Here is a 24122-nt window from a genome sequence, read left to right on the forward strand (position 1 = left end):
AAAGTTTCATGACTCTTTGTCAAAGGTGCACCTAACCCTCCATGGATCAAGTCCAGTTTTGCTGAGAACCAGGACCCCACCTGATGAGTCCAGTGACCAAGATCCATCAAAGGACTCCACACACGCCCACCTTCCAAACCCTGTAATTTTGATTCTCAGCCACCTGATAACACCTCAAAAAAGAGTCCAGCACCATCTAACACACCTGAGTTTTGTCAGTAGCAAACACTAAGTGCAATAATGTTATACACAGAAAAAAGGCAATATGGTAATGTCCATCAGTCAGACATAAAGACAGGAGTGTGATGGTCTTAAAATGTATCACTAACACAGATGGTACCCACAGAACCCCTGCTAGCACTTAAAGAGGTCCCTAAAACAAAATTGGGCATGTCCTATGACAAAAAAGTTATTTAAGCTCTGGCCTTTGAAGTGGCTAGTGCTGTGCCCTATCACACCAGCTATCCTTTTTGCAAAAGAGTTATTATACTTCTTGACTGCCTTGCTTTTTTCTGATCTGAATTGACCTAACTACTCTCTTTCCTGATACCTGCCCATGACCTCTGCTGGACCTGATGACTCTCTTGTTTGCCACCTGCCCAAAATCTCTGCCCGGACCCGACTATCCTTCTGCCTAGGATTTAATTTACATTCCACACACTGTAGCTGTTTTGTTGCAGATACCCTACTGGTGGAGCGATCCTGAGGGCCATGCCCTGGTAACAGCTTGAAGTGAAGAAAACCAGAACAACAAGGGTTTCTGATCCATCTCCACAATCAGAAACTCTGGAAAAGACTCACTGTCACTGAGACTTGAGCCTCCGTTAAGGCTGTGTCACCTGCCAGGGGGTGCCATAACAAAACATATGAGATGAAGCTGATGTGCAAAGGGGTCATGCAAAAGGTCAATGTACAGTAAAAAAACAACAAATCAACACAGATGAAAAAAAATACATTTAAATAATAGTTTAAAAAGCCTGACTCAAAAAGGGTGGAAAAGTTTAAACTGAATACAATAATGATATTCTGTATTTTTATTATTATTTAATTAAATTAAGAAACCCTTTTTGACATAAGAATATCATATATTATAACCAACTGAAACACAGATAAGGAAAAACTCTAGTAACAAAAGTATTAAAAAAGCAGTACATACTTGTGACTGTGCTTTTTCCAGATGTTGTGGTTGTTGTCAAAGAAGAAAAAAACGTGGGAGGCTTTACGCTTGAGGACAACGACACACTTGTGATTAAAGATGTTGATATACTGGGAAAAACACTTAATGTAGTTAAAGGGCTGGATAGGGTGTTTGGTTTAGCTGGTGATGCAGTGGTTGAAATGGGAGAGATTTTAGTTGTTGAAGAAGTGCTAGTTGGTATTGTGGTCATTGGTGAAGGACTGGATGTGGTAGGTTTAGTTGGAAGACTGGATGGGGTGTTTGGTGTGGTTGATGATACTAAAGCAGTACTTGTAGAGGAGGTAGTTAGTTTAACAGATGTTGCGGTGGGAGAAAATTTAGTTGTTGGAGAAAAAGACGTGCTAGTTGGTATTGTGATCGTAGAAACAGAACTCTTAGAGCCTATGCTTGTTGTCTCAGTGGAGACATAAAGGGCAAACTGTGTTACACTTGAGGTGGATGAGGGTATTGCTGTCGTAGACTCTGATGTAGATTTTGATGGAGAAGTAGCTGTAGTAGTTGTGGAAGAAGGGCAATTCTGTTTTTCACAACAGTAGAATCTTACTTTGTAATCAAGGCACATGTTAAATTGTCCCGGATTATCCTTATTCCTGCATATCAAGCCTGATTTAACACTGCATGTAGCATTTTGTTTTAAATCTTTAAAGGCCCTTCCAGAGTATGAACTAGCTTCACACTGAATATCCTGAACATGCGATTTATCCCTGCACTCTGAGTATCCTTTAGATTTCACTATCTCATAGTTTTCTTGATCTCCTGATTCAGCCTTTGATGTTGGATAATTTTCATTATACCACTTTGTCCAAAAACAATAATAGCAAGAAGTTGTGGTTGGACCTGTAGATGTTGGTGAAGGACTGGATGTTGTAGGTTTAGTTGGAACAGTTGGAAGACTGGATGGGGTGTTTGGTGTGGATGATGATACAAAAGCAGTAGTTGTAGAGGAGGTAGTTAGTTTAACAGAGGTTGCGGTGGGAGAAATTTTAGTTGTTGGAGAAAAAGACACGCTAGTTGGTATTGTGGTCGTAGAAACAGAACTCTTAGAGCCTATGCTTGTTGTCTCAGTGGAGACATAGGGGGTAGACTGTGTTACACTTGAGGTGGATGAGGGAATTGCTGTTGTAGACTCTGATGTTGATTTTGATGGAGAAGTAGCTGTAGTAGTTGTGGAAGAAGGGCAATTCTGTTTTTCACAACAGTAGAATCTTACTTTGTAATCAAGGCACATGTTAATTTGTCCCGGATTATCCTTATTCCTGCATATCAAGCCTGATTTAACACTGCATGTAGCATTTTGTTTTAAATCTTTAAAGGCCCTTCCAGAGTATGAACTAGCTTCACACTGAATATCCTGAACATGCGATTTATCCCTGCACTCTGAGTATCCTTTAGATTTCACTATCTCATAGCTTTCTTGATCTCCTGATTCAGCCTTTGATGTTGGATAATTTTCATTATACCACTTTGTCCAAAAACAATAATAGCAAGAAGTTGTGGTTGGACCTGTAGATGTTGGTGAAGGACTGGATGTTGTAGGTTTAGTTGGAACAGTTGGAAGACTGAATGGGGTGTTTGGTGTGGTTGATGATACAAAAGCAGTAGTTGTAGAGGAGGTAGTTAGTTTAACAGAGGTTGCGGTGGGAGGAATTTTAGTTGTTGGAGAAAAAGACACGCTAGTTGGTATTGTGGTCGTAGAAACAGAATTCTTAGAGCCTATGCTTGTTGTCTCAGTGGAGACATAGGGGGTAGACTGTGTTAAACTTGAGGTGGATGAGGGAATTGCTGTTGTAGACTCTGATGTTGATTTTGATGGAGAAGTAGCTGTAGTAGTTGTGGAAGAAGGGCAATTCTGTTTTTCACAACAGTAGAATCTTACTTTGTAATCAAGGCACGTGTTAAATGGTCCCAGATTATCCTTATTCCTGCATATCAAGCCTGATTTAACACTGCATGTAGCATTTTGTTTTAAATCTTTAAAGGCCATTCCAGGGTATGAACTAGCTTCACACTGAATATCCTGAACATGCGATTTATCCCTGCACTCTGAGTATCCTTTAGATTTCACTATCTCATAGCTTTCTTGATCTCCTGATTCAGCCTTTGATGTTGGATAATTTTCATTATGCCACTTTGTCCAAAAACAATAATAGCAAGAAGTTGTGGTTGGACCTGTAGATGTTGGTGAAGGACTGGATGTTGTAGGTTTAGTTGGAACAGTTGGAAGATTGGATGGGGTGTTTGGTGTGGTTGATGATACAAAAGCAGTAGTTGTAGAGGAGGTAGTTAGTTTAACAGAGGTTGCGGTGGGAGAAATTTTAGTTGTTGGAGAAAAAGACACGCTAGTTGGTATTGTGGTCGTAGAAACAGAATTCTTAGAGCCTATGCTTATTGTCTCAGTGTAGACATAGGGGGTAGACTGTGTTACACTTGAGGTGGATGAGGGAATTGCTGTTGTAGACTCTGATGTTGATTTTGATGGAGAAGTAGCTGTAGTAGTTGTGGAAGAAGGGCAATTCTGTTTTTCACAACAGTAGAATCTTACTTTGTAATCAAGGCACGTGTTAAATGGTCCCAAATTATCCTTATTCCTGCATATCAAGCCTGATTTAACACTGCATGTAGCATTTTGTTTTAAATCTTTAAAGGCCATTTCAGGGTATGAACTAGCTTCACACTGAATATCCTGAACATGCGATTTATCCCTGCACTCTGAGTATCCTTTAGATTTCACTATCTCATAGTTTTCTTGATCTCCTGATTCTGCCTTCGATGTTGGATAATTTTCATTATGCCACTTTGTCCAAAAACAATAATAGCAAGAAGTTGTGGTTGGACCTGTAGATGTTGGTGAAGGACTGGATGTTGTAGGTTTAGTTGGAACAGTTGGAAGATTGGATGGGGTGTTTGGTGTGGTTGATGATACAAAAGCAGTAGTTGTAGAGGAGGTAGTTAGTTTAACAGAGGTTGCGGTGGGAGAAATTTTAGTTGTTGGAGAAAAAGACACGCTAGTTGGTATTGTGGTCGTAGAAACAGAATTCTTAGAGCCTATGCTTATTGTCTCAGTGTAGACATAGGGGGTAGACTGTGTTACACTTGAGGTGGATGAGGGAATTGCTGTTGTAGACTCTGATGTTGATTTTGATGGAGAAGTAGCTGTAGTAGTTGTGGAAGAAGGGCAATTCTGTTTTTCACAACAGTAGAATCTTACTTTGTAATCAAGGCACGTGTTAAATGGTCCCAAATTATCCTTATTCCTGCATATCAAGCCTGATTTAACACTGCATGTAGCATTTTGTTTTAAATCTTTAAAGGCCATTTCAGGGTATGAACTAGCTTCACACTGAATATCCTGAACATGCGATTTATCCCTACACTCTGAGTATCCTTTAGATTTCACTATCTCATAGCTTTCTTGATCTCCTGATTCAGCCTTTGATGTTGGATAATTTTCATTATACCACTTTGTCCAAAAACAATAATAGCAAGAAGTTGTGGTTGGACCTGTAGATGTTGGTGAAGGACTGGATGTTGTAGGTTTAGTTGGAACAGTTGGAAGACTGAATGGGGTGTTTGGTGTGGTTGATGATACAAAAGCAGTAGTTGTAGAGGAGGTAGTTAGTTTAACAGAGGTTGCGGTGGGAGGAATTTTAGTTGTTGGAGAAAAAGACACGCTAGTTGGTATTGTGGTCGTAGAAACAGAATTCTTAGAGCCTATGCTTGTTGTCTCAGTGGAGACATAGGGGGTAGACTGTGTTACACTTGAGGTGGATGAGGGAATTGCTGTTGTAGACTCTGATGTTGATTTTGATGGAGAAGTAGCTGTAGTAGTTGTGGAAGAAGGGCAATTCTGTTTTTCACAACAGTAGAATCTTACTTTGTAATCAAGGCACGTGTTAAATGGTCCCAGATTATCCTTATTCCTGCATATCAAGCCTGATTTAACACTGCATGTAGCATTTTGTTTTAAATCTTTAAAGGCCATTCCAGGGTATGAACTAGCTTCACACTGAATATCCTGAACATGCGATTTATCCCTGCACTCTGAGTATCCTTTAGATTTCACTATCTCATAGCTTTCTTGATCTCCTGATTCAGCCTTTGATGTTGGATAATTTTCATTATGCCACTTTGTCCAAAAACAATAATAGCAAGAAGTTGTGGTTGGACCTGTAGATGTTGGTGAAGGACTGGATGTTGTAGGTTTAGTTGGAACAGTTGGAAGATTGGATGGGGTGTTTGGTGTGGTTGATGATACAAAAGCAGTAGTTGTAGAGGAGGTAGTTAGTTTAACAGAGGTTGCGGTGGGAGAAATTTTAGTTGTTGGAGAAAAAGACACGCTAGTTGGTATTGTGGTCGTAGAAACAGAATTCTTAGAGCCTATGCTTATTGTCTCAGTGTAGACATAGGGGGTAGACTGTGTTACACTTGAGGTGGATGAGGGAATTGCTGTTGTAGACTCTGATGTTGATTTTGATGGAGAAGTAGCTGTAGTAGTTGTGGAAGAAGGGCAATTCTGTTTTTCACAACAGTAGAATCTTACTTTGTAATCAAGGCACGTGTTAAATGGTCCCAAATTATCCTTATTCCTGCATATCAAGCCTGATTTAATACTGCATGTAGCATTTTGTTTTAAATCTTTAAAGGCCATTTCAGGGTATGAACTAGCTTCACACTGAATATCCTGAACATGCGATTTATCCCTGCACTCTGAGTATCCTTTAGATTTCACTATCTCATAGCTTTCTTGATCTCCTGATTCTGTCTTTGATGTTGGATAATTTTCATTATACCACTTTGTCCAGAAACAATAATAGCAATGAGTTGTGGTTGAACCTATAGATGTTGTAGGTTTGGTTGAAGCAGGTACAGGGCTGGAATGGGTGCTTGGTTTGGATGTTGATATAAAAAATGTAGTTGTAGATGAGATTGGTTGTTTAACAGAGGTTGCAGTGGGAGAAATTTTAGTTGTTGGAGAAATAAAACTAGTTGGTATTTTGGTTGAAGAAATAGAACTCTCAGACTGTCTGCTTGTTGTCTCAGGTGGGACATAAAATGTAGATTGTGTTACACTTGAGGTGGATGAGGGATTTGCTGCTGTAGATTCTGATGTTGATTTTGATGGAGAAGTAGCTGTAGTTGTGGAAGATAGTGGAGTTGTTGGAGAAAAAAAAGTACTAGTTGGCATTGTGGTTGTAGAAACAGAACTCTCAGTGTGACTGCTTGTTGTCTCAGGGGGGACATAAAGGGTAGGTTGTATTACACTTGAGGTGGTTGAGGTATTTGCTGCTGTAGATTCTAATGTTGATTTTGATGGAGAAGAAGCTGTAGTAGTTGTGACAGAAGTAAATGTAGGATTGGAGAAGACAGTTTGTGTAGTAGTGGATGTACTGAAAGTAATTTTAGAACGTGGAGTAGGAACTGTAGATAATGATGGGAAATTAGATATTCCTGTTGATTTTACAGGTGTTTGTTTTCCAGGTCCGCTTGTTACTTTAGTTGATAAAAATGAAGTAGATTTTGTAGTTGGAAAATCAGCCAAACAAAGTGAGAAATCATCACAGCACAAAAAGCGCATTTCTAAATTTCTGCATGATTTCATGGGCCCATCCTGGATACTGTCAATACATTCTGATCTATTTATTACATTACAAATGGAATGTAGTCTCTGCATTGAATTGGGCAGATCACTGCTAGAATCTGCAAGTCTACATTCTATCTTGTGAGCATAGAATTCATCTTTGCAGATTAATTTTCTATTGGTTGTGATTGTATCATAATTTTCACTATCACTTTTTTCGTTTTCTAAAAGATTGGTCTCATTATACCATTGTGTCCAGCGACACTGAGGACTACATGGAGGTTTTGTTGTATTTGGCTCATCCAGTCCTGCTGATTTGCCTGTAGTAGAGCATAAATTACTGAGAGTGACAATGGTTCCATTGACATCACACTTCATTTGCTTGCAGCTTCCATCTTTATCACTGAAGCTTGAAATGTTTTCTGAGATATGATACATTTTTCCTTCATGTTCACAGCGACAAGCTGAGTGAGAAAAAAAAATTGAAACGTAACCTCTCATGCTACTTCTATTAGCCTTTTCAGATTTTTTTTTTAATATTAATGTAGTAATTCCACTTAATCTATTACTTATTACATAGATAAATGACTGCAGTACTGCACGTTCATAATACTTAGAAGTCTATTCAGAAAAAAATTTGCTTTGCAAATGTCTCAGCATTTGGGGAAAAGTCACAAATAATATCCGTCATGTTTGTAATACAGTGGGTAAAATATGTATTGAACACATCAGTATTTTATAGATAAATATATTTCTAAAGGTGCTATTGACACAACATTTTCACCAAATGTCAGTAACAACCCATGCAATCCATACATACAAAGAAACCAACACAAATACGTCCAGAAGTTATGTGTAATAAAATGACACAGGGAAAAAGTATTGAACACATGAAGAAAGGGAGATGCAAAAAGGGAGAGTCAAGACACCAGCTGAAATCTATCAGTAATTATAAAGCAATCCCTCCCCCTGTCAGTGCAAATTATTATCAGCTGGTTCAGTCTTAACTGATGGCCTATAAAAAGGTGTCTCATTACCAAGGTGTCACGTCACACAAGAAATATCTAATGATGGGTAAAAGCAAACAGTTGTCTCAAGACCTTTGCAACCTTATTGTTACAAAACATACTGATGGCATTGGTTACAGAAGGATTTCTAAACTTCCGAATGTTCCAGTGAGCAATGTTGGGGCCATATTCTGGAAGTGGAAAGAACATCATTTCACCCTATACCGGCCACGACCAGATGTTCCTTGCAAGATTTCTGACAGAGGAGTCAAAAGAATTATCAGAAGAATTGTCCAAGAGCCAAGGACAACTTGTGAAGAGCTTCAGAAAAACCAGGAATTAGCAGGTACAATTTTTTTAAAGAATACAATTAGTAATGCATTCAACCGCCATGGCCTGTATAAATGCTCACCATGCAAGACTCCATCACTGAAGAAAAAGAATGTTGAAGTTCTGCTAAAGTTTGCTGTACAACATTTAGATAAGTCTGTGAAAAACTAGGAGATTATAGTGTGGTCAGATGAGACCAAAATTGAATTCTTTGGATGCCTTAATATACACCATGGTTGGAGATCAAATGGCATTGCACATCACCCCAAAAACACAATCCACACTGAAGTTTGGAGGTGGGAACATCATGGTGCAGGGCTGTTTTTCAGCATAAGGTACTGGCAAGCTTAATTTCATTTAAGGAAAGATGACTGGAAAAATGTACCGAGACCTTTTTGATAAAAATCTGCTGTCATCTCCCAGGATAATGAAAATGAAACAAGGGTGGACATTTCAGCAAGACAATGATCCCAAACACAAATCTAAGGAAATTCTCAATTGGATTCAAAGAAAGTAAATAAAGCTGCTAGAATGGCCCAGACAATCACCTGACTTATCCAATTGAAAATCTATGGAAAGAACGAAAGATTAGAGTTCATAGAAAAGGGCCCACAGAACCTTCAAGATTTGAAGACTGTTTGTGTGGAAGAATGGGCTGAAATCACACCTGTGCAATGCATGCGCCTAGTTTTTTCTATACAAGAGGTGTCTTAAAGCTGTCATTACCAACAAAGGATTTTGTAACAAGTATTAAATACATTTCAGTTAGCATGTTCAATACTTTTTCTCTGTGTCATTCCATTTTATTAAACATAACTTAATTTCTGAACTTATTTGTTTTGGGGTCTATGTATGTATAGGTTGCATGGGTTGTTACCGACATGTGGTGAAAATGTAAATAACACCTTTAGAAGTACATTTACCTAGAAAAATAATGATGTGTTCAATACTTATTTTACCTGCTGTTTGTGTGAAATGTCAATATCTATTTGTTTCCTTTCGCAGAGTGAATTAAACATTTCCTAACATTCTATCCTTAAGAAAATATCTTTAAGAAGAATCTAGCAGAAGAGTTAAAGAACATTTGACCAATAGAGAAAATAGCCTAACACTGTAGGCTAAAAACATTCGACCAGAGGAGGAAAAAAATGAGGGAGACCTCTGCGCTGTGTAAAAAGTTTATGGAAATCTGTACCTTATTCAAGAGGTTCAGCAAACAGCCAAACAAATGTCCAGCTGCTGCTGGAAGTCAAATATTTAGCAATGGTATTATTACACAGTTTTATGCTCTGGGCTCCTGGTTGTTAGGGATCTGGCAGGGACAGCCCTGGCAAAGGCACCTTGTCACCATGTTGAGGACAAATGCCTTTTCCTTACAACCCTGGCCCAGTAGTTTTGGGGGTCTGTGTGCTCATGGATTAGAGGAATCTGAAAGCCCCCCTTTAACAATAGGAAGCCCCACTTGCTACACAAGCTTAAATGTAGGCTTGTGGAACAAAGTAACAAGCATTCTAAAGAGCCTCTATAAGATAACAACATTTGTTCTCATTTTATTTTTTTAGTTACAATAAATCGCCCTTCTAAACTCAGAAAATTTGACTTTTCAACTGCTTGCCGAAGGTATAACTTACACATACGATGGCAAGGCGGCTCTATTGCACTGGATCACACACTTAGTACATGATCCAGCACTAACGGGTAGGTGGGGTGCGCAACAGGAGCCGATCAGTGGGTACCACAGACTCAATGTCCGCTGGCACCCGCAGATTGTTTGTTACACAGGCAGAACAGCAGTTTGCCTATGTAAACAAGGCAGATTGCCATTCTTTCAGTGGGTAAGGCATTGATCCTTTGTTCCTGCAAAGCACCTCCCCTCACAGTACACAAGCACTAGCTAGGCACACAGTTAACCCTTTGTATTTGTGAGAAAAAAACAACATAAATTTTAGTTGGGTACAGCGTCACACGACGCACGGCACTGCATTCAAATAATGCAGTGCCGTATCACAAAACAAATGGCCTGGTCATGAAGGGTGGGGGAACTTCCAGAGGTCAAGTGGTTAAAGCTCTCTCTCTTTTTCATGACCACTCTTGCAATCTAGCAATCCTTAGATAAAAGCAGTTGTATGCTCAGCTCAGAGTCTAATTTGCAGTCTCTGTGTTTGCTTGACCTGGGTGAGATTGATATTCAAAATCTCACCCAGATTTAACCACTTCAGCCCTGGAAGGTTTACCCCCCTTCATGACCAGGCCATTTTTTGCGATACAGCGATACGGCACTGCGTTACTTTGACAATTGCGTGGTCATGCAAAGCTGTGCCCAAATAAAATCGATGTCCTTTTTTCCCACAAAGAGAGCTTTCTTTTGGTGGTATTTGATTGCCTCTGCGGTTTTAATTTTTTGCGCTATAAACAAAAAAAGAGCGACAATTTTGAAAAAAAAACAATATTTTTTACTTTCTGCTATAAAACACATTCAATAAAAAAAAAAAAAAAAATCTAGATTCTAAATCAATTTAGGTATTTTGCTACATATTTACATTGACATTATTACAGTGATCAGTGCTAAAAATATGCACTGTTACTGTACTGACACTGGCAGGGAAGGAGTTAACATCAGGGGCGATCAAAGGATTAAGTGTGTCCCTATGGGGTGCTTGCTAACTGTGTGGGGGATGGTCTGACTGGATGAAGACAGAGATCGGTATTCCCGCTTAGCAGGGACACAAGATCTCTATCTTCTTCCCTGTCAGAACGGCGATCTGCCTTGTTTACATAGACAGATCGCCATTCTGGCTCTCTGGGGACTGATCGTGGGTGGTCGGCAGACATCGGTTTCGCCGGACCCACTGTTTGGCTCCCCCTCTGTATTGCACGAAATAACGTACAGGTACATCGTTTCGTGCAATAGAGTCAACCTGCCGCAGTATATCTGCGGTAGGCGGTCGGCAAGTGGTTAACATTGATTGTCAACCATATTTTAAACCTTTCCATTCTTGGAATCCTTTGACTTTAATTTTATAATAAATCCTTTTATCACAAACTGTGGCATAGACATTTTTATGACTTTTCTGAGGTATGCCTCAAATCTTTTGTAGCCATCACCCCCCAGTGCTGGATTAAGAGGAATCTTTTGTTATTTTGCACAACACCATCCCTGCTGTTTTGGTTCCCTTCTAGCTGCAGAGGGTTAAAGTGGTTGTAAACCCTTACAGACCACTTTGACCTACAGGCAAGCCTAAATTAAGGCTGGACCTGTAGGTCCAAGAAATATCTCCTAAACCTACACGGTTTAGGAGATATTTGCAAAAAGACAGGCACCGCTGTCTATGGTGCATGTGCCGTAGATAGCGGCGCGCAGGTGCACTGAGCATGGTATTCAGTTGTGAAATATATCAATATCCATATATCTATATTCTTTATGTGCTGCACTTTGTTATACATTATCTGGTGTGCCCAGTGTTGAGGCATTGTGTCAGCTGCAGGCTTGTATATTGTGAACTAGCACCAATTTTTTACTCTTTTTTTTAAATAAACATTCTCCCCTTTGAGAGCCAGCAGCTCACACTTCCTGCAACTGCTGGCTCTCAACCTTGACTGACGTTGACAGTCAGTGTCCTCACTGATGGCAGGGTATCAATCAAAGTGGTTCCTGCTCATGTGACCACTATGCAGTAGAATCTAAATAACTGTGTGCACACTTATCACTGCTAGACTGAAGGTTGCAGCAGAGATCTTCTGCTTTACATGTGATCATTATGTCGGTTCTGATTAATTATCACGAGCAGACCAGGGGCTTCACTGATAGAAATGAAAGCCTTCAACACTGCTACCCTCAGCCTAATTCATTCCTCCTCTCCCAAACCCAATCTCCCCCCGGGTGCAACCTTCTGGAACACGTCATAGGGCCAAGGAGGCTGCGGGAATATTCACAGATCACAGCGCAGCTTGCACATGTGCAGCTGGAATCCGCCTGTGAAGCCGCAGGGAGTCACAGCAAGCTTCCCACAATAAGCCTAGTGGCACCAGGGACCCAAAGACCAGCAAAAAACAATCCCAGGTTAGGACAGCACTGGATCCCTGGACAGGTAAGGGTCTCTTTTTTTTAAAAGTCAGCAACTACAGTATTTGTTTTGTTGACATTTAATAAAAAAAAAAAAAAAAAACCACACGAAAATCCTCTTTAAGTTAACTGACAAGTACTGGTGCTGGTAAATTTGGCCTGAACATCTACACATCAACACCTTCTGGTCATGAAAGGCCTTACTAACTACACAAGCATTGATATTAACACAGATATCTAACAGTTTGCATACCTGAGACATCATACTGGCATGATATACCTTTTGTTGAACACTCACTAAAAAAAAAGGAAAACATATTTTATCCAGCTGAAGACCTGTTTTTTGGCAACTGAAATTAAGCAGATTGAAGAGTCCAGCAATGCAGTCCAGTCATTATGGCATGGTGCATCACAATCCAAATACTTTGCCTAAAGCTTGAGCTGTTTGGCTTAGGTGTAAGGGAATACTTGGCAAGCAGAGACAATAGGGTTGACATACTAAAAGCAAATAGACTGTTCATTTTGCAAGGGATGTTGCACTTTGCAAGGGAATTTTTCCCAAACCTTAGTGAATGAGGTGAAGCCCTGCTGACCTTCATCATCCAATCCTGTTCAAGCTAAAAAACTGCTTTTTTTTTCCTTGCACATAATTGCGTATTGTTTGAAAATTATTCGCCACATTCCCTAAGCTCTGGGGATAATTCCCATGCATAGTGCAAATTCCCTTGAAAAAAGAAAAGCCTATTTGCCTTTAGTAAATCAACCCCAAAGACTATCAGATAAAAGCCAAACAGGGTTAGCACAGAAAACAAGGGCATTATATGGAAAAACAGCACTAGAAGGTACAAGGGAGAGAGAGTTGTCACAGCATAGGTTGGCGATTTATACAACCCATAAAGAATGTGCTGTAAGTACAAATAGTGGGATTGTAAATTGTACAACATTTAGACTATAATTTGGGGCCGTATTAATATAGCATGTCATATTTTTGGCATTTCAAGGTGGCAGTGGTGGCCCGTCAATAGGGGGCACTCAGGGGAGGGGGGCTTCTGTAGAAAGAAAAATGTTAGTCTTGTGTTACCGAGTAGTAAAACTTCCGGAGCTGTGACATATATTCTAATACTGGGCTTTACTGACAACACTGCGAGCGTGCTGTGTACTATAGGAGTGTAATAATGTATTCATATCCCGACCATCAGTGTCCCCCCCACTGGCTGTGTGTATATCATCATCATTATCACTCAGCAGGAGGATTCATATTCTGCTGTGACATTCCATCAACTCCTGGCCATCCATCTGATCTCTATGTCTGCTTCACAAAGTGTGACAGGTGATTAACCCTTTCATCATTGGGGTATTTGTGATTTTGGAGCGATAAAAGTCACAAGGCATTAAATATTATTGTTTGTCATACCCAAACATACACAAAGCAGTAAGGGCTCTATCACACCTGTATGTCACACTAACGTGCTCTTCTTGGTGCGTTTTTCATGTGACAGCATACAACAGATGTGCCAAAAAAAGCTCTGCACCTTTTTGGGTGGTGACCTTCGTGGGATTTAGATACCGAAAGGTCTTGGCAACAAAACGCACATTTCTTAGCCACGTTTGGAGTGCCGTTAAGACATCATTCTGGGAACGTGTGGAAAACACGGAAAATCTACATCGTGCTCACATTCATTAGAAAACAAGAGACAAATGCGCCAAAACACACTGTAAAAAAATTTGTAAAGCTTATCACCTGAAAAGGCACGTAGGGCATACCATTCATGTGAATGGGCTGTTAGATGCTGTCACACAAAAAAATGTGCCAAAAAAGAGAAATACACGTAAGCATCATTTTCTTTATAAAGTTCCATTACCTACGCAGGTCTTTTGATATCGTCTCCGTCCGTCTCCCGCGGGGGGAGGGCACTAATCACCGCTGTCCATCTCCCGCGAGGTTTGTTTGCTGCCCCCCCCAAAAATCTTAAGCAGCAGCCGCCACTGCCGCCTAGGGAAGCCATGACCGTGGTGAGTGCAGACCTGCCTGGAGGGGTTTGTTTGCGCTCCCCCCAAAAAAAGAAATTTGAACCAGCCGCCACTGCAAGGTGGTATTGCTATAGCACCTCTTTCGTTTGATTCTGTTGAGAGTTCATTATAGACTCCAGTCAGCTCTGTGTTGAACGGATATAAGAAAGTGTGTTTGTGTTTGTGTTTGTGAATCATCTACTAACCATGGACACCTTGGATGCTGAATTACACAAACACACAATTCCAATTTTCAGATCTTACCATGAATGACAGTTTTCTTTAGTTGGAACATTTTCTCCATAGTTATAAAAGTTGCCATTTTCATCATTACAGCCACACTGAGACACACACTTCATATTATCTTCATCTAAATATGGTGAAGATGCAGGGCAGCTGGGATAACAGCCTACAGAGCATTTAGAACAAAAGGAAAATACATTTTACATACATTTTATACAATGGAACAATTTCAAAATCAGTCACCATAAGCTGCAAATGTTTATTTTTTTTTCTGGAAAGCCATCCTATGTATAAAACCTATAAGATACAAAGGGAAGCCCAAAAAGTGGAAATCATGTCTGTAAATGCATACCTCCCAACCTTTTCAGATGGGAATGAGGGACACCTATTAGCAAAAGTATGTAGGCATAGGACACACCCCTGGCCACGCCCCCTTAAAGGTGAACTATACAGAAAAAATGTGTTAAACCCACATGTGCTTTTTTTATCATTACTATTCCTTTATAGAGGCTTTTAAAATGTACAAATTTATTAACAGCAATTTAGAATTTGAATGAAAGTTTCAGCACTGGGAAACACTTTTTGAAAGATAAATAGTGCATTTTATATACAACTTTATAGGTCAGGGATAGGCAACCTTAAAGAGGTGGAGATCTACCAGAACTACATGGGAGAAGTCAAAGATCATGGGCAGCGTGTCTAATTGCCGCACTTCCGTGTCGCAATCACATGAATTGCATAGCAATCGTGGGTTTAAATCAGGAGGTGAGGCAACATATAGCCTCTTCACCACCTGTCACCTAGTGCGGGGTCCAAGGGGTTAAAGCAGGCGGTGAGAAGGAAACGCAACACTGCCTGCTTAAACCCCTTGTTTGCTGTACTGCACAAGGTCGCAGGGCACTTGCAGAGTGGCCTCATTCACTTGAATGGGTCATGTTTGGCAGCTGCTACACCCACCAACCATGACAGGGGATAGAACTCTTGCTGCAGCTGCCACATGTGTACACCCCTGGCCATAACACCCAATAGTCCCGGATTGGGCAGGACTTTCCCGCATTTTAACCTTTGTCCCGCAGTCCCGGAGTACAGGGCTTTTGTCCCGCATTCCCACATTACTCCATTTTATGGTAACACCGTAACAGAAGAGCAGGACCTGCAGCAGCGTATAGTACATCTAGCACAGCCAGGGATTGGTGGGAAAGCCAGCTGGGGTACCACCGACTTCAATAAGACAAAGTGTAGCTGTCAGATTTTGCCTCTGTTGTCAGAGATGGGCGAGCCAACCAGGTGTCCCGCCCCCCCTGACCCCACCCACCACAGGGAACTCTGCTCCTCCTCTCTTCTCTAATCATCACAGAGTGGCACCCTGCCCCTCACTGACCCTGCCCACCACAGAGGGGAACCCTGCTCCTCCTCCCTTCACCGATCATCACAGAGCGGCACCCTGCCCATACCTAACCCCACCCACCACAGAGGGGAACCCTGCTCCTCCTCCCTTCTCCGATCATCACAGAGCGGCACCCTGCTCCTCCCTGACCTTGCCCACCACAGAGGGGAACCCTGCTCCTCCTCCCTTCTCCGATCATCACAGAGCGGCACCCTGCTCCTCCCTGACCTTGCCCACCACAGAGGGGAACTCTGCTCCTCCTCCCTTCTCCGATCATCACAGAGCGGCACCCTGAACGTCCTTTTAACTCCGCCCACCACAGAGTGCCACCCTGCCCCTCCCTGATCCCACCCACCACAGAGGGAAACCCTGCTCCATCTCCCTTATCCGAATATCACAGAGTGGCACCCTGCCCCTCCTTCTGACTCCGCCCACCAAAGAGCAGCGGTCACCTGGTGACACGAGGGTACTGTGAGGTTGGTGTTGCTCGGCTTGCTGAAGAGGATGGATGTCGGGGCCCCCAGGAGGGCCAAGAGTGGTTTGGTGACGGTCCAGAGGCCCCCGCGGTGTGGAGCCAGATCCTCACTCTGCAGTCTCTGAACCCCAGGTGCTGGCGGCGGTGCAGTATGCTGTGAGGGGGCCCATCATCACCAAGGTTGGGGAGATCGAGAAGGAGCTGCAGAGGGTGAGTGGCTACAACTGCCAGCATGACCATGACAGGGGGACTAAAACTTCCAGCATGACCATGACAGGGGGACTAAAACTGCCAGCATGACCATAATGTCAGGGGGACTATAACTGCCAGCATGACCATAATGTCAGGGGGACTATAACTGCCAGCATGACCATAATGTCAGGGGAACTATAACTGCCAGCATGACCATAATGTCAGGGGGACTATAACTGCCAGCATAGCCTGAGTTACAGGGAAATTAGAAGTTCCTGTATGCATAGGATAACACGGGACTGTATGTACACAACGCACTCCTGAACCTTACACTCTGTAAGTAATGCACGCCTGAACCTTACGCTCTGTACGTAATGCACTCCTAAACCTTACGCTCTGTACATAATGCACTCCTGAACCATACGCTCTGTAAGTAATGCACTCCTAAACCTTACGCTCTGTACATAATGCACTCCTGAACCATACGCTCTGTAAGTAATGCACTCCTAAACCTTACGCTCTGTACGTAATGCACTCCTGAACCATACGCTCTGTACGTAATGCACTCCTGAATCCTTCCACACTTTGTGTAACACACTCTTCCACAGTGTGTGCAAAACCATTTGTAATGGAATCTTTTTATTTTTTATTTTTTTAAATGATTGTGCTGGGGTTTGTGTTTGTGAAACTCTTGCTTGTGGCAGAGCAATCAAAATAGGAAGCCCGGGTTTTGTTTAACCACCCCCCATAAGCCTCTCCCGCTCTAATTCATTTGGTCACATCCATTTTTGCCGCAGCGTGCGTAGTGACACTTCCTCTGTCAAGTGTCTCTCATTCTGAAGTTTAAAAGTTGGGAGGTATGCCCAGGCCACTACAGATAAAGGAGGTGCAGTTGGGGAGGGGATGATAAAAACACGTCTTAACTATGAGGTTTTTCCACCCCCAAGCTGAAAATGTAAATGAACTCTTATGTCCCGTACACACGGTCGGATTTTCCGACGGAAAATGTGTGACAGGACCTTGTTGTCGGAAATTCCGACCATGTGTAGGCTTCATCACACATTTTCCATCGGATTTTCCGACACACAAAGTTTGAGAGCAGGATATAAAATTTTCCGACAACAAAATCCATTGTCGGAAATTCCGATCATGTGTACACAAATCCGACGGACAAAGTGCCACGCATGCTCAGAATAAATAAAGAGATGAAAGCTATTGGCCACTGCCCCGTTTATAGTCCCAACATACATGTTTTACGTCACCGCGTTCAGAACGATCGGATTTTCCGACAACTTTGTGTGACCGTGTGTATGCAAGACAAGTTTGAGCCAACATCCGTCGGAAAAAATCCTAGGATTTTGTTGTCGGAATGTCCGAACAAAGTCCGACCGTGTGTATGGGGCATTACTGTTCTGAGCCCCCTATAAGGCTGCTTTCACCCTGATGTGCTGCAGTTTACCTGCACCTGGGGTGCAGCACAGTGCATCTGCAACTTTCCAGGGTTAACTGAGCTGTGCCATAGACTTCTATTGTATCCTGCAGATGTGGTGCACTTTCTGAAAGCACATCAAAACTCCTGCATTCAGAAAGTGCACCAAACCCACAGGAAATAATAGAAATATATCGCTAAGCGCAATAAACCTGCAGGAAAGCTGCACTGCACCTGTAGTGTGAATAAACTGCAGCACATCAGTGTGAAAGCAGCCCTATACTATTATGCCCAGTGTATTGCTTCACACTGACCTGAAGATCTTTCCTGCTGCTGGCATCACTCTGGAGACCGCTAGCCGGGATAAGAGGTGGAGTGCAGTTGGTATCACTCTGCATGGGACAGGAGACGGTACTACAGAGGAGGCATTGGCTTATGCGGCTCTTGCTTCCTACTACAGCACCAACTTTACAAGTATTCTCTCTGCATTGCACTCTGTTTGATGCTCTGGAATAGCGGGTTAGCAAGCCCAGACCACAATCTACCAGCCATCTGGATACGATCTACTGGTTGCTGACCCCCGATATAGATCATACCAAAATGAGGGACCAATGAGGAGGAAAGAGGGACAGATGGTCTTTGTTCCAAAACAGGCACAGACCCTCGAAATCAGGGACAGTTGGGGACAGTTGCACAGAGGAGGTAAGTGTAACATGTTTGTTATTAAAAAAAAAAAAAACAACCTTTACAACCCCTTTAAGTTGATTAGTTTTACAAGCTTGTTCCTTCATTCTGCTCCAGATTGTACGCAGCAGTACTACCCTTGATGGGGGCTGTAGGAAAGAAGACTTTGTTCTATGTGTTGCTGCCCATGTGGTTCAGAATTTCTGAAACATGTTTTCTAAAGAATAAAAACATGTAACATGTCTTCCTTGAACTGATTTTACTGACTTACCTTCAAGACCTGACAGTTCATAAAGGCACTCTCCTTTGGGGTTCCTGCAGGTCTTCATACACTTGTCACCACAAGGTTTGTAGTGCCATGCACATTCTCCAGCATCATTGTAGTAATCACAGAACATAGCTAGGGATTACAAGTACGGGTAAGGTTTATTATTTTTAACTGTAAGCATATAACCATAAATAAGCAGAAAAAAAAATACTCAACATGATTTTAATTTTTAGGCTCCGTGCACACTGGCTTAAAAACCATTGCTTCTACAGGAGTTTTGTGTTCTGCCTGTAGAACCAGCTCAATGTTATCCTATGTGTCCATGCACATTAGGAGTATTACAGGCATATTTTGAGCTCAACGTTTAGAGGCAGGAAAAAAAAAACCTTCTGGTTCGCGCTTCTGATTGAAGCTTACTAGCAGAAAAAACGCAAACCTCTCCTAAACTCGTCTAAGCTTTGTACAAAAAATGCTCTATATGAGCGTTTTTTACTGTCAAGAGAACAGACTTTTTTTTAAGCTCAGTGTGCATGGAGCTTAAATATGAGCGATTATTTATCTTGAAAACTTAAAAGTGGTTGTAAACCTCAGACATAAAATATGAACAAAGCATATCCTTCTATAGTGTGACCACAACGGACCCCCCCCAAAAAAACGGAAAGACTCCACCTCCATGGGAGGTGTCTCCATGACTGCAGCTGTTATATAGCTGAGGGTGGGGTCACCCGGTGATGTAACCGGGTGACCCCGCCCTCTTCTGACATCATATCATGTCGCGTGATGTCAGAGGGGGCAGGGTCATCCGTTTACGTCACTGGTTGGCCCCACCTTCAGCTATATAACAGCTGTCATCGCGAAAAGGCTGCAGTCCCAGGGACGCCTCCCATGGAGGCGGAATTTTTCCTTCTTTGTATTTTTGCTTTTTCGGTCGTCGGCGCTGTGATTGAAAATGGATGAGCGTGGGACACTTTTTTTTTTTTTTAAATAAAGGAATTGTCCAAAACTGTCTCCTGTCATTTTTAATTTTTTGACACTTTTTTTGGTGAATGAGTAGGGGAGGGGATGATAAAAACACGTCTCCCCATGTTGAGGGCATGTGGCCTGGTATAGTTCAGGAGGGGGCGCTCTCTCTCATCCCCCCCTTTTCCTGCGGCCTGCCAGGTTGCTTCCTGGGATAAGCATCTGGTATGGATTTTGGGGTGAACCCCACGCCATTTTTTTTACATTTTGGCGTGGTGTTCCCCTTCAAATCCATACCAAACCTGAAGGACCTGGTAAGGATTTTAGGAGGGCCCCCACGCCATTTTTTTTGGCACAGGGTTCCCCTTAATATCCATACCAGACCCAAAGGGCCTGGGATTGGCCTGGTGGGGGACTTATGCCATTTTTTTCAATAATTTTTATATTGCCGGGATCTGGCAAAACATTACAGCCACGAGAAGTTTTAAATTACATTTTTTCCTTTAGAAATGCCATTTTGCTGCTCTCATTCATTACAGTATGTACGGCCGCTATGTAAGCAGCCTTACATAGTGTGTGGCATGGACTTAGCTCCCTGAGCCATGATTGGCCAAAGGCACCATGCCTTTGGCCAATCATGGCTCTCACAGCAGAGTGCGCTGTTATTGGCCAAAGCATGCAGGTCAGGTGCATGCTTTGGCAAATCAGCAGGCGTCAATGCACTGCGAGATCTTGCAGTGCATTATGGGGCATTACACGGACGCTCAAATTTCCAGCGAATGCCCCATAATGTTCTAAATTCGGCAAACGGGCGAACACCGGGGCTCATCCCTACTGGCTTCCATTGTGTGCCAGAGTGAGTAGCAGGTCTAGTGAGATTTGTTGGGGTGGAGGTCACTTTATAAGTACCTGGGGTTCCTGATGGACCCCATATGATACCTATATACTCTCTCCTAATTCACAATATTTCCGCCCCGCCTCCCCCATTCTCCCTGCTGCCACCCATTTCTCATCTTATTACATTGTTGACCACTGCTGCGAATGCAATATTCCCAGGCCTACGTCTTATTATTACTTCAGGACTACTTGGGCCATGTGATTATTTTCTATAGTACCTACTTGAAGCCCCTGAAGAAGCGCGTAAGCGCAAAACATGTAGAGCGTTGAGCATTGAGCTCTTCTACCCCTAACATCAACCTACACCAGGCCCATTTTTGACATCAATGAATTTATCTATATAAGTTTTATGTTGAGTTACAGTTTGGCCTAAGGGTGGTTGTGGTGATGCATATGTGGTAGCTTCTCTAGCATATAATGCTAGGAATTTTAAATTGCACTTTGTTTGTCATTGCTTGTGTATATTGTGGTGCCTAAAAAGTCCATCTAGAGTTCACTTTCCCGATTTACCTTCAGTTAAGGACGTGGCGCCTATTTTTCTGTCTTGCATTCACAGCACCACCCTATGGTGATGCCTCCCTTCTGAATTCAACAAGAACATTTTTTGGACTGATGTCATCCCTATCCAGTTGTCTTTTGCTAAACTACTAAATCCCTCCCACTCTCCGAATCTCTGCAACATAGACTAATTGTTGTTTAATGCAAAATAGGGCTAATTACCCTTCTCGAGTTAATACAGGAAGTGTGCACAGGACACAGGACATCAGATAATTTCTAAAATGATCAACAGGTATTTATGCACTTGAACTTGAACAGATAGCAAAAAATCTTCAATGTCATATTAAATGACCAAAAAGGAGCAAATAGGAGAAGTTTATTATTGGAGTTTATATACACTTTAAATATGCAAGAAAGCTGCAACGCGGTGGGTTTGATTTACTAATAGCAAATAGTTTATTTACTTAGCAAAGTGAATTTTCACTTTGCAAGGGACTTTTCCTTTTGCTAAGTGAATTAGGTGAAACTCTTCTGACTTTCACTATCCAATTAAGTGCAAGCAAAAATACTTTTGTTTTTTTTTTTTTGTTTTTCCTTGCACATTGTTGGGTATTCTTTGCAAAGTGAGTTTTCACTACATTCACTAAGCAAAGGAATAATTCCCTTACAAAGTGAAAATTCAATCTTCAAAATGAACATGTGCTACTCCTTTACTAAATCAACCCAGTTGAATTATTTTTCATAGGAACAATGGTGTGCAGAAATTAAGCAACTGACTCCACCTATAGGTACCATATGGTAACACACTTTTTTCATAGAAGCACATTTGAACAATAATAAAGGCTTATAACTATCACAATTTGAATGATATTTTGTAAACGACAACAATCTGCAAGTTATCTCTAGATAATACTGGGAAATTTTGAGATCTGGCCTGGAACAGAGCGATCCGCAACTGGAAACGATTTCAGGTTTTTTTTATTTTTTGGGGCAAAAAAAGGGTCAGTTCCAAAAATTTAAAAAAACAGCTTCACCTGCTATGTACTTCACTTGCGCATGTACCTTGTGTGTGATCTGATGAGGACCTCAGTTGGGCTGTCCATGATTAGCTGAGAGTAGGCAGCCCCATTAAAGGCAATGGGAGGCTGCTGGCTCTCGTAGCTAATGGCACCTACTCGCAAGTAATCACTCATCCAGTGATCACATGCAGACTGTCTAGGTTCAGGAATGATCACTGACATGTGATTGCTACTTGAGAGATGTGATTGGCAGGAATAGCTGCAAGAGCTGGCAACCTCCTGTTGCTTTCAATGGGGCTGCCTACTTGCAGCTAATTAGAGGAACCCCTGCTGAGGTTCTCACAGCTGGTCCCACACAGGGTGCATTTGCAAGTGTGAGTGGACCCATAATCACCTACTCTATGACGCTGTTCTCCATAGACTTTGCTGCAATGCTTCTCTTCTGGGTTGCATGATATCCAGCATCATGCACCCAATGCTGAAACCTAATATGTACCCATGGCTCTTTACCATAAATATGAAATAAGATACAAAAGCAATGAAAAATTATGGGTTAGGAATTATTTTCAGAAGCACTATGGAAACTGAACATAGTTAACTATGTTCTGCGCATAACATGTTGCTGATTTGGGATGGCTTTGAATGACCTTTTATACCACTTTTTGAATGAACAGTTGGGATCAGCCTTCATCCACACCTATCAATAAATGTAATATACAGAACTATATGGTGATACTTACGACATATAGTTGGCGTTCTCCATCTTATGCACACTCCATTCTCACTACAGGCCTGAGCATACGCTGCAACCGCAGTACAGAAGCATTCACAATCTCCACCAGAAACACAAGAACATGAGTCACTGATGCAAGAGTCATAATAAATGGTAGGGTCCACCTAGGTGTAGAAATACACAGGTAGAATATGATTTTTCTTTATTGTAAGATCCTATTATCTGTATAATGCAAAAGGAGCACCTTTGTGCTCTGCCTGACCCTGATTGTTCTACAGCATGTTCTTCTTATTCTCCTGTTTTCCTGTTATTCTTCTTATTCTTATACCAGCGTGCTTAAAAAAAGCTATGGAAGTCTATAGGTAGAATGCTTATTATAGGCCAAGTGAAATGAAGGGTAATAGATGAACATGTTAAGGTAGTTTAGAAACCATGGTTAGCAGAACAATCAATTGCTGTTTAGGTACCATGTACACGGGATGCTGTTAAACCAATCCAATACAGCACTAGCATTGCTGTTATCCGAAGTACAATTGGAATTTGACCCATATGTTGTTAGATTTGAACAAGCCACAACTTGTGGCAGGTGACGTGGCAAGTGGACAATCCACAACTTGTGGCAGGTGACGTGGCAAATGACAATCCACAACTTGTGGCAGGTGACGTGGCAAGTGGACAGTCCACAACTTTTGGGAGGTGACATGGCAAGTGGACAATCCGCAGCTTGTGGCAGGTGACGTGGCAAATGACAATCCACAACTTGTGGCAGGTGACGTGGCAAGTGGACAATCTGCAACTTGTGGCAGGTGACATGGCAAGTGGACAATCTACAACTTGTGGCAGGTGACGTGGCAAATGACAATCTGCAACTTGTGGCAGGTGACGTGGCAAGTGACGTGGCAAGTGAACAATCCACAAGTTGTGGCAGGTGACGTGGCAAGTGGACACTCCACAACTTGTGGCAAGTGACGTGGCAAGTGAACAATCCACAAGTTGTGGCAGGTGACGTGGCAAGCAGACAATCCACAACTTGTGGCAGGTGATGTGGCAAATGACAATCCGCAACTTGTGGCAAGTGACGTGGCAAGTGGACAATCCGCAACTTGTGGCAGGTGATGTGAAAAATGGACAATCCGCAACTTGTGGCAGGT

General features: G+C 42.1%; 1 protein-coding gene across 5 annotated transcripts in view; it reads right to left on the bottom strand.

Annotated features, from left to right (window-relative positions):
* The window catches only part of LOC141112209 (mucin-5AC-like), a 251901-nt gene that overhangs the window by 53700 nt on the left and 174079 nt on the right, over window positions 1-24122 (bottom strand). For all 5 annotated transcript variants that reach the window (XM_073604809.1, XM_073604807.1, XM_073604808.1 and 2 more), the window contains 5 exons: window positions 22979-23135; window positions 18868-18996; window positions 14451-14595; window positions 12430-12473; window positions 1157-7240 (listed from right to left, as the gene is read on the bottom strand). In XM_073604809.1, coding sequence (XP_073460910.1) covers window positions 1157-7240; window positions 12430-12473; window positions 14451-14595; window positions 18868-18996; window positions 22979-23135 — 6559 coding nt within the window. The remainder of the gene's footprint in view (window positions 1-1156; window positions 7241-12429; window positions 12474-14450; window positions 14596-18867; window positions 18997-22978; window positions 23136-24122) is intronic.

The sequence above is a fragment of the Aquarana catesbeiana genome, linkage group LG11, assembly GCF_042186555.1.
Source record: "Aquarana catesbeiana isolate 2022-GZ linkage group LG11, ASM4218655v1, whole genome shotgun sequence".
Taxonomy (NCBI): domain Eukaryota; kingdom Metazoa; phylum Chordata; class Amphibia; order Anura; family Ranidae; genus Aquarana; species Aquarana catesbeiana.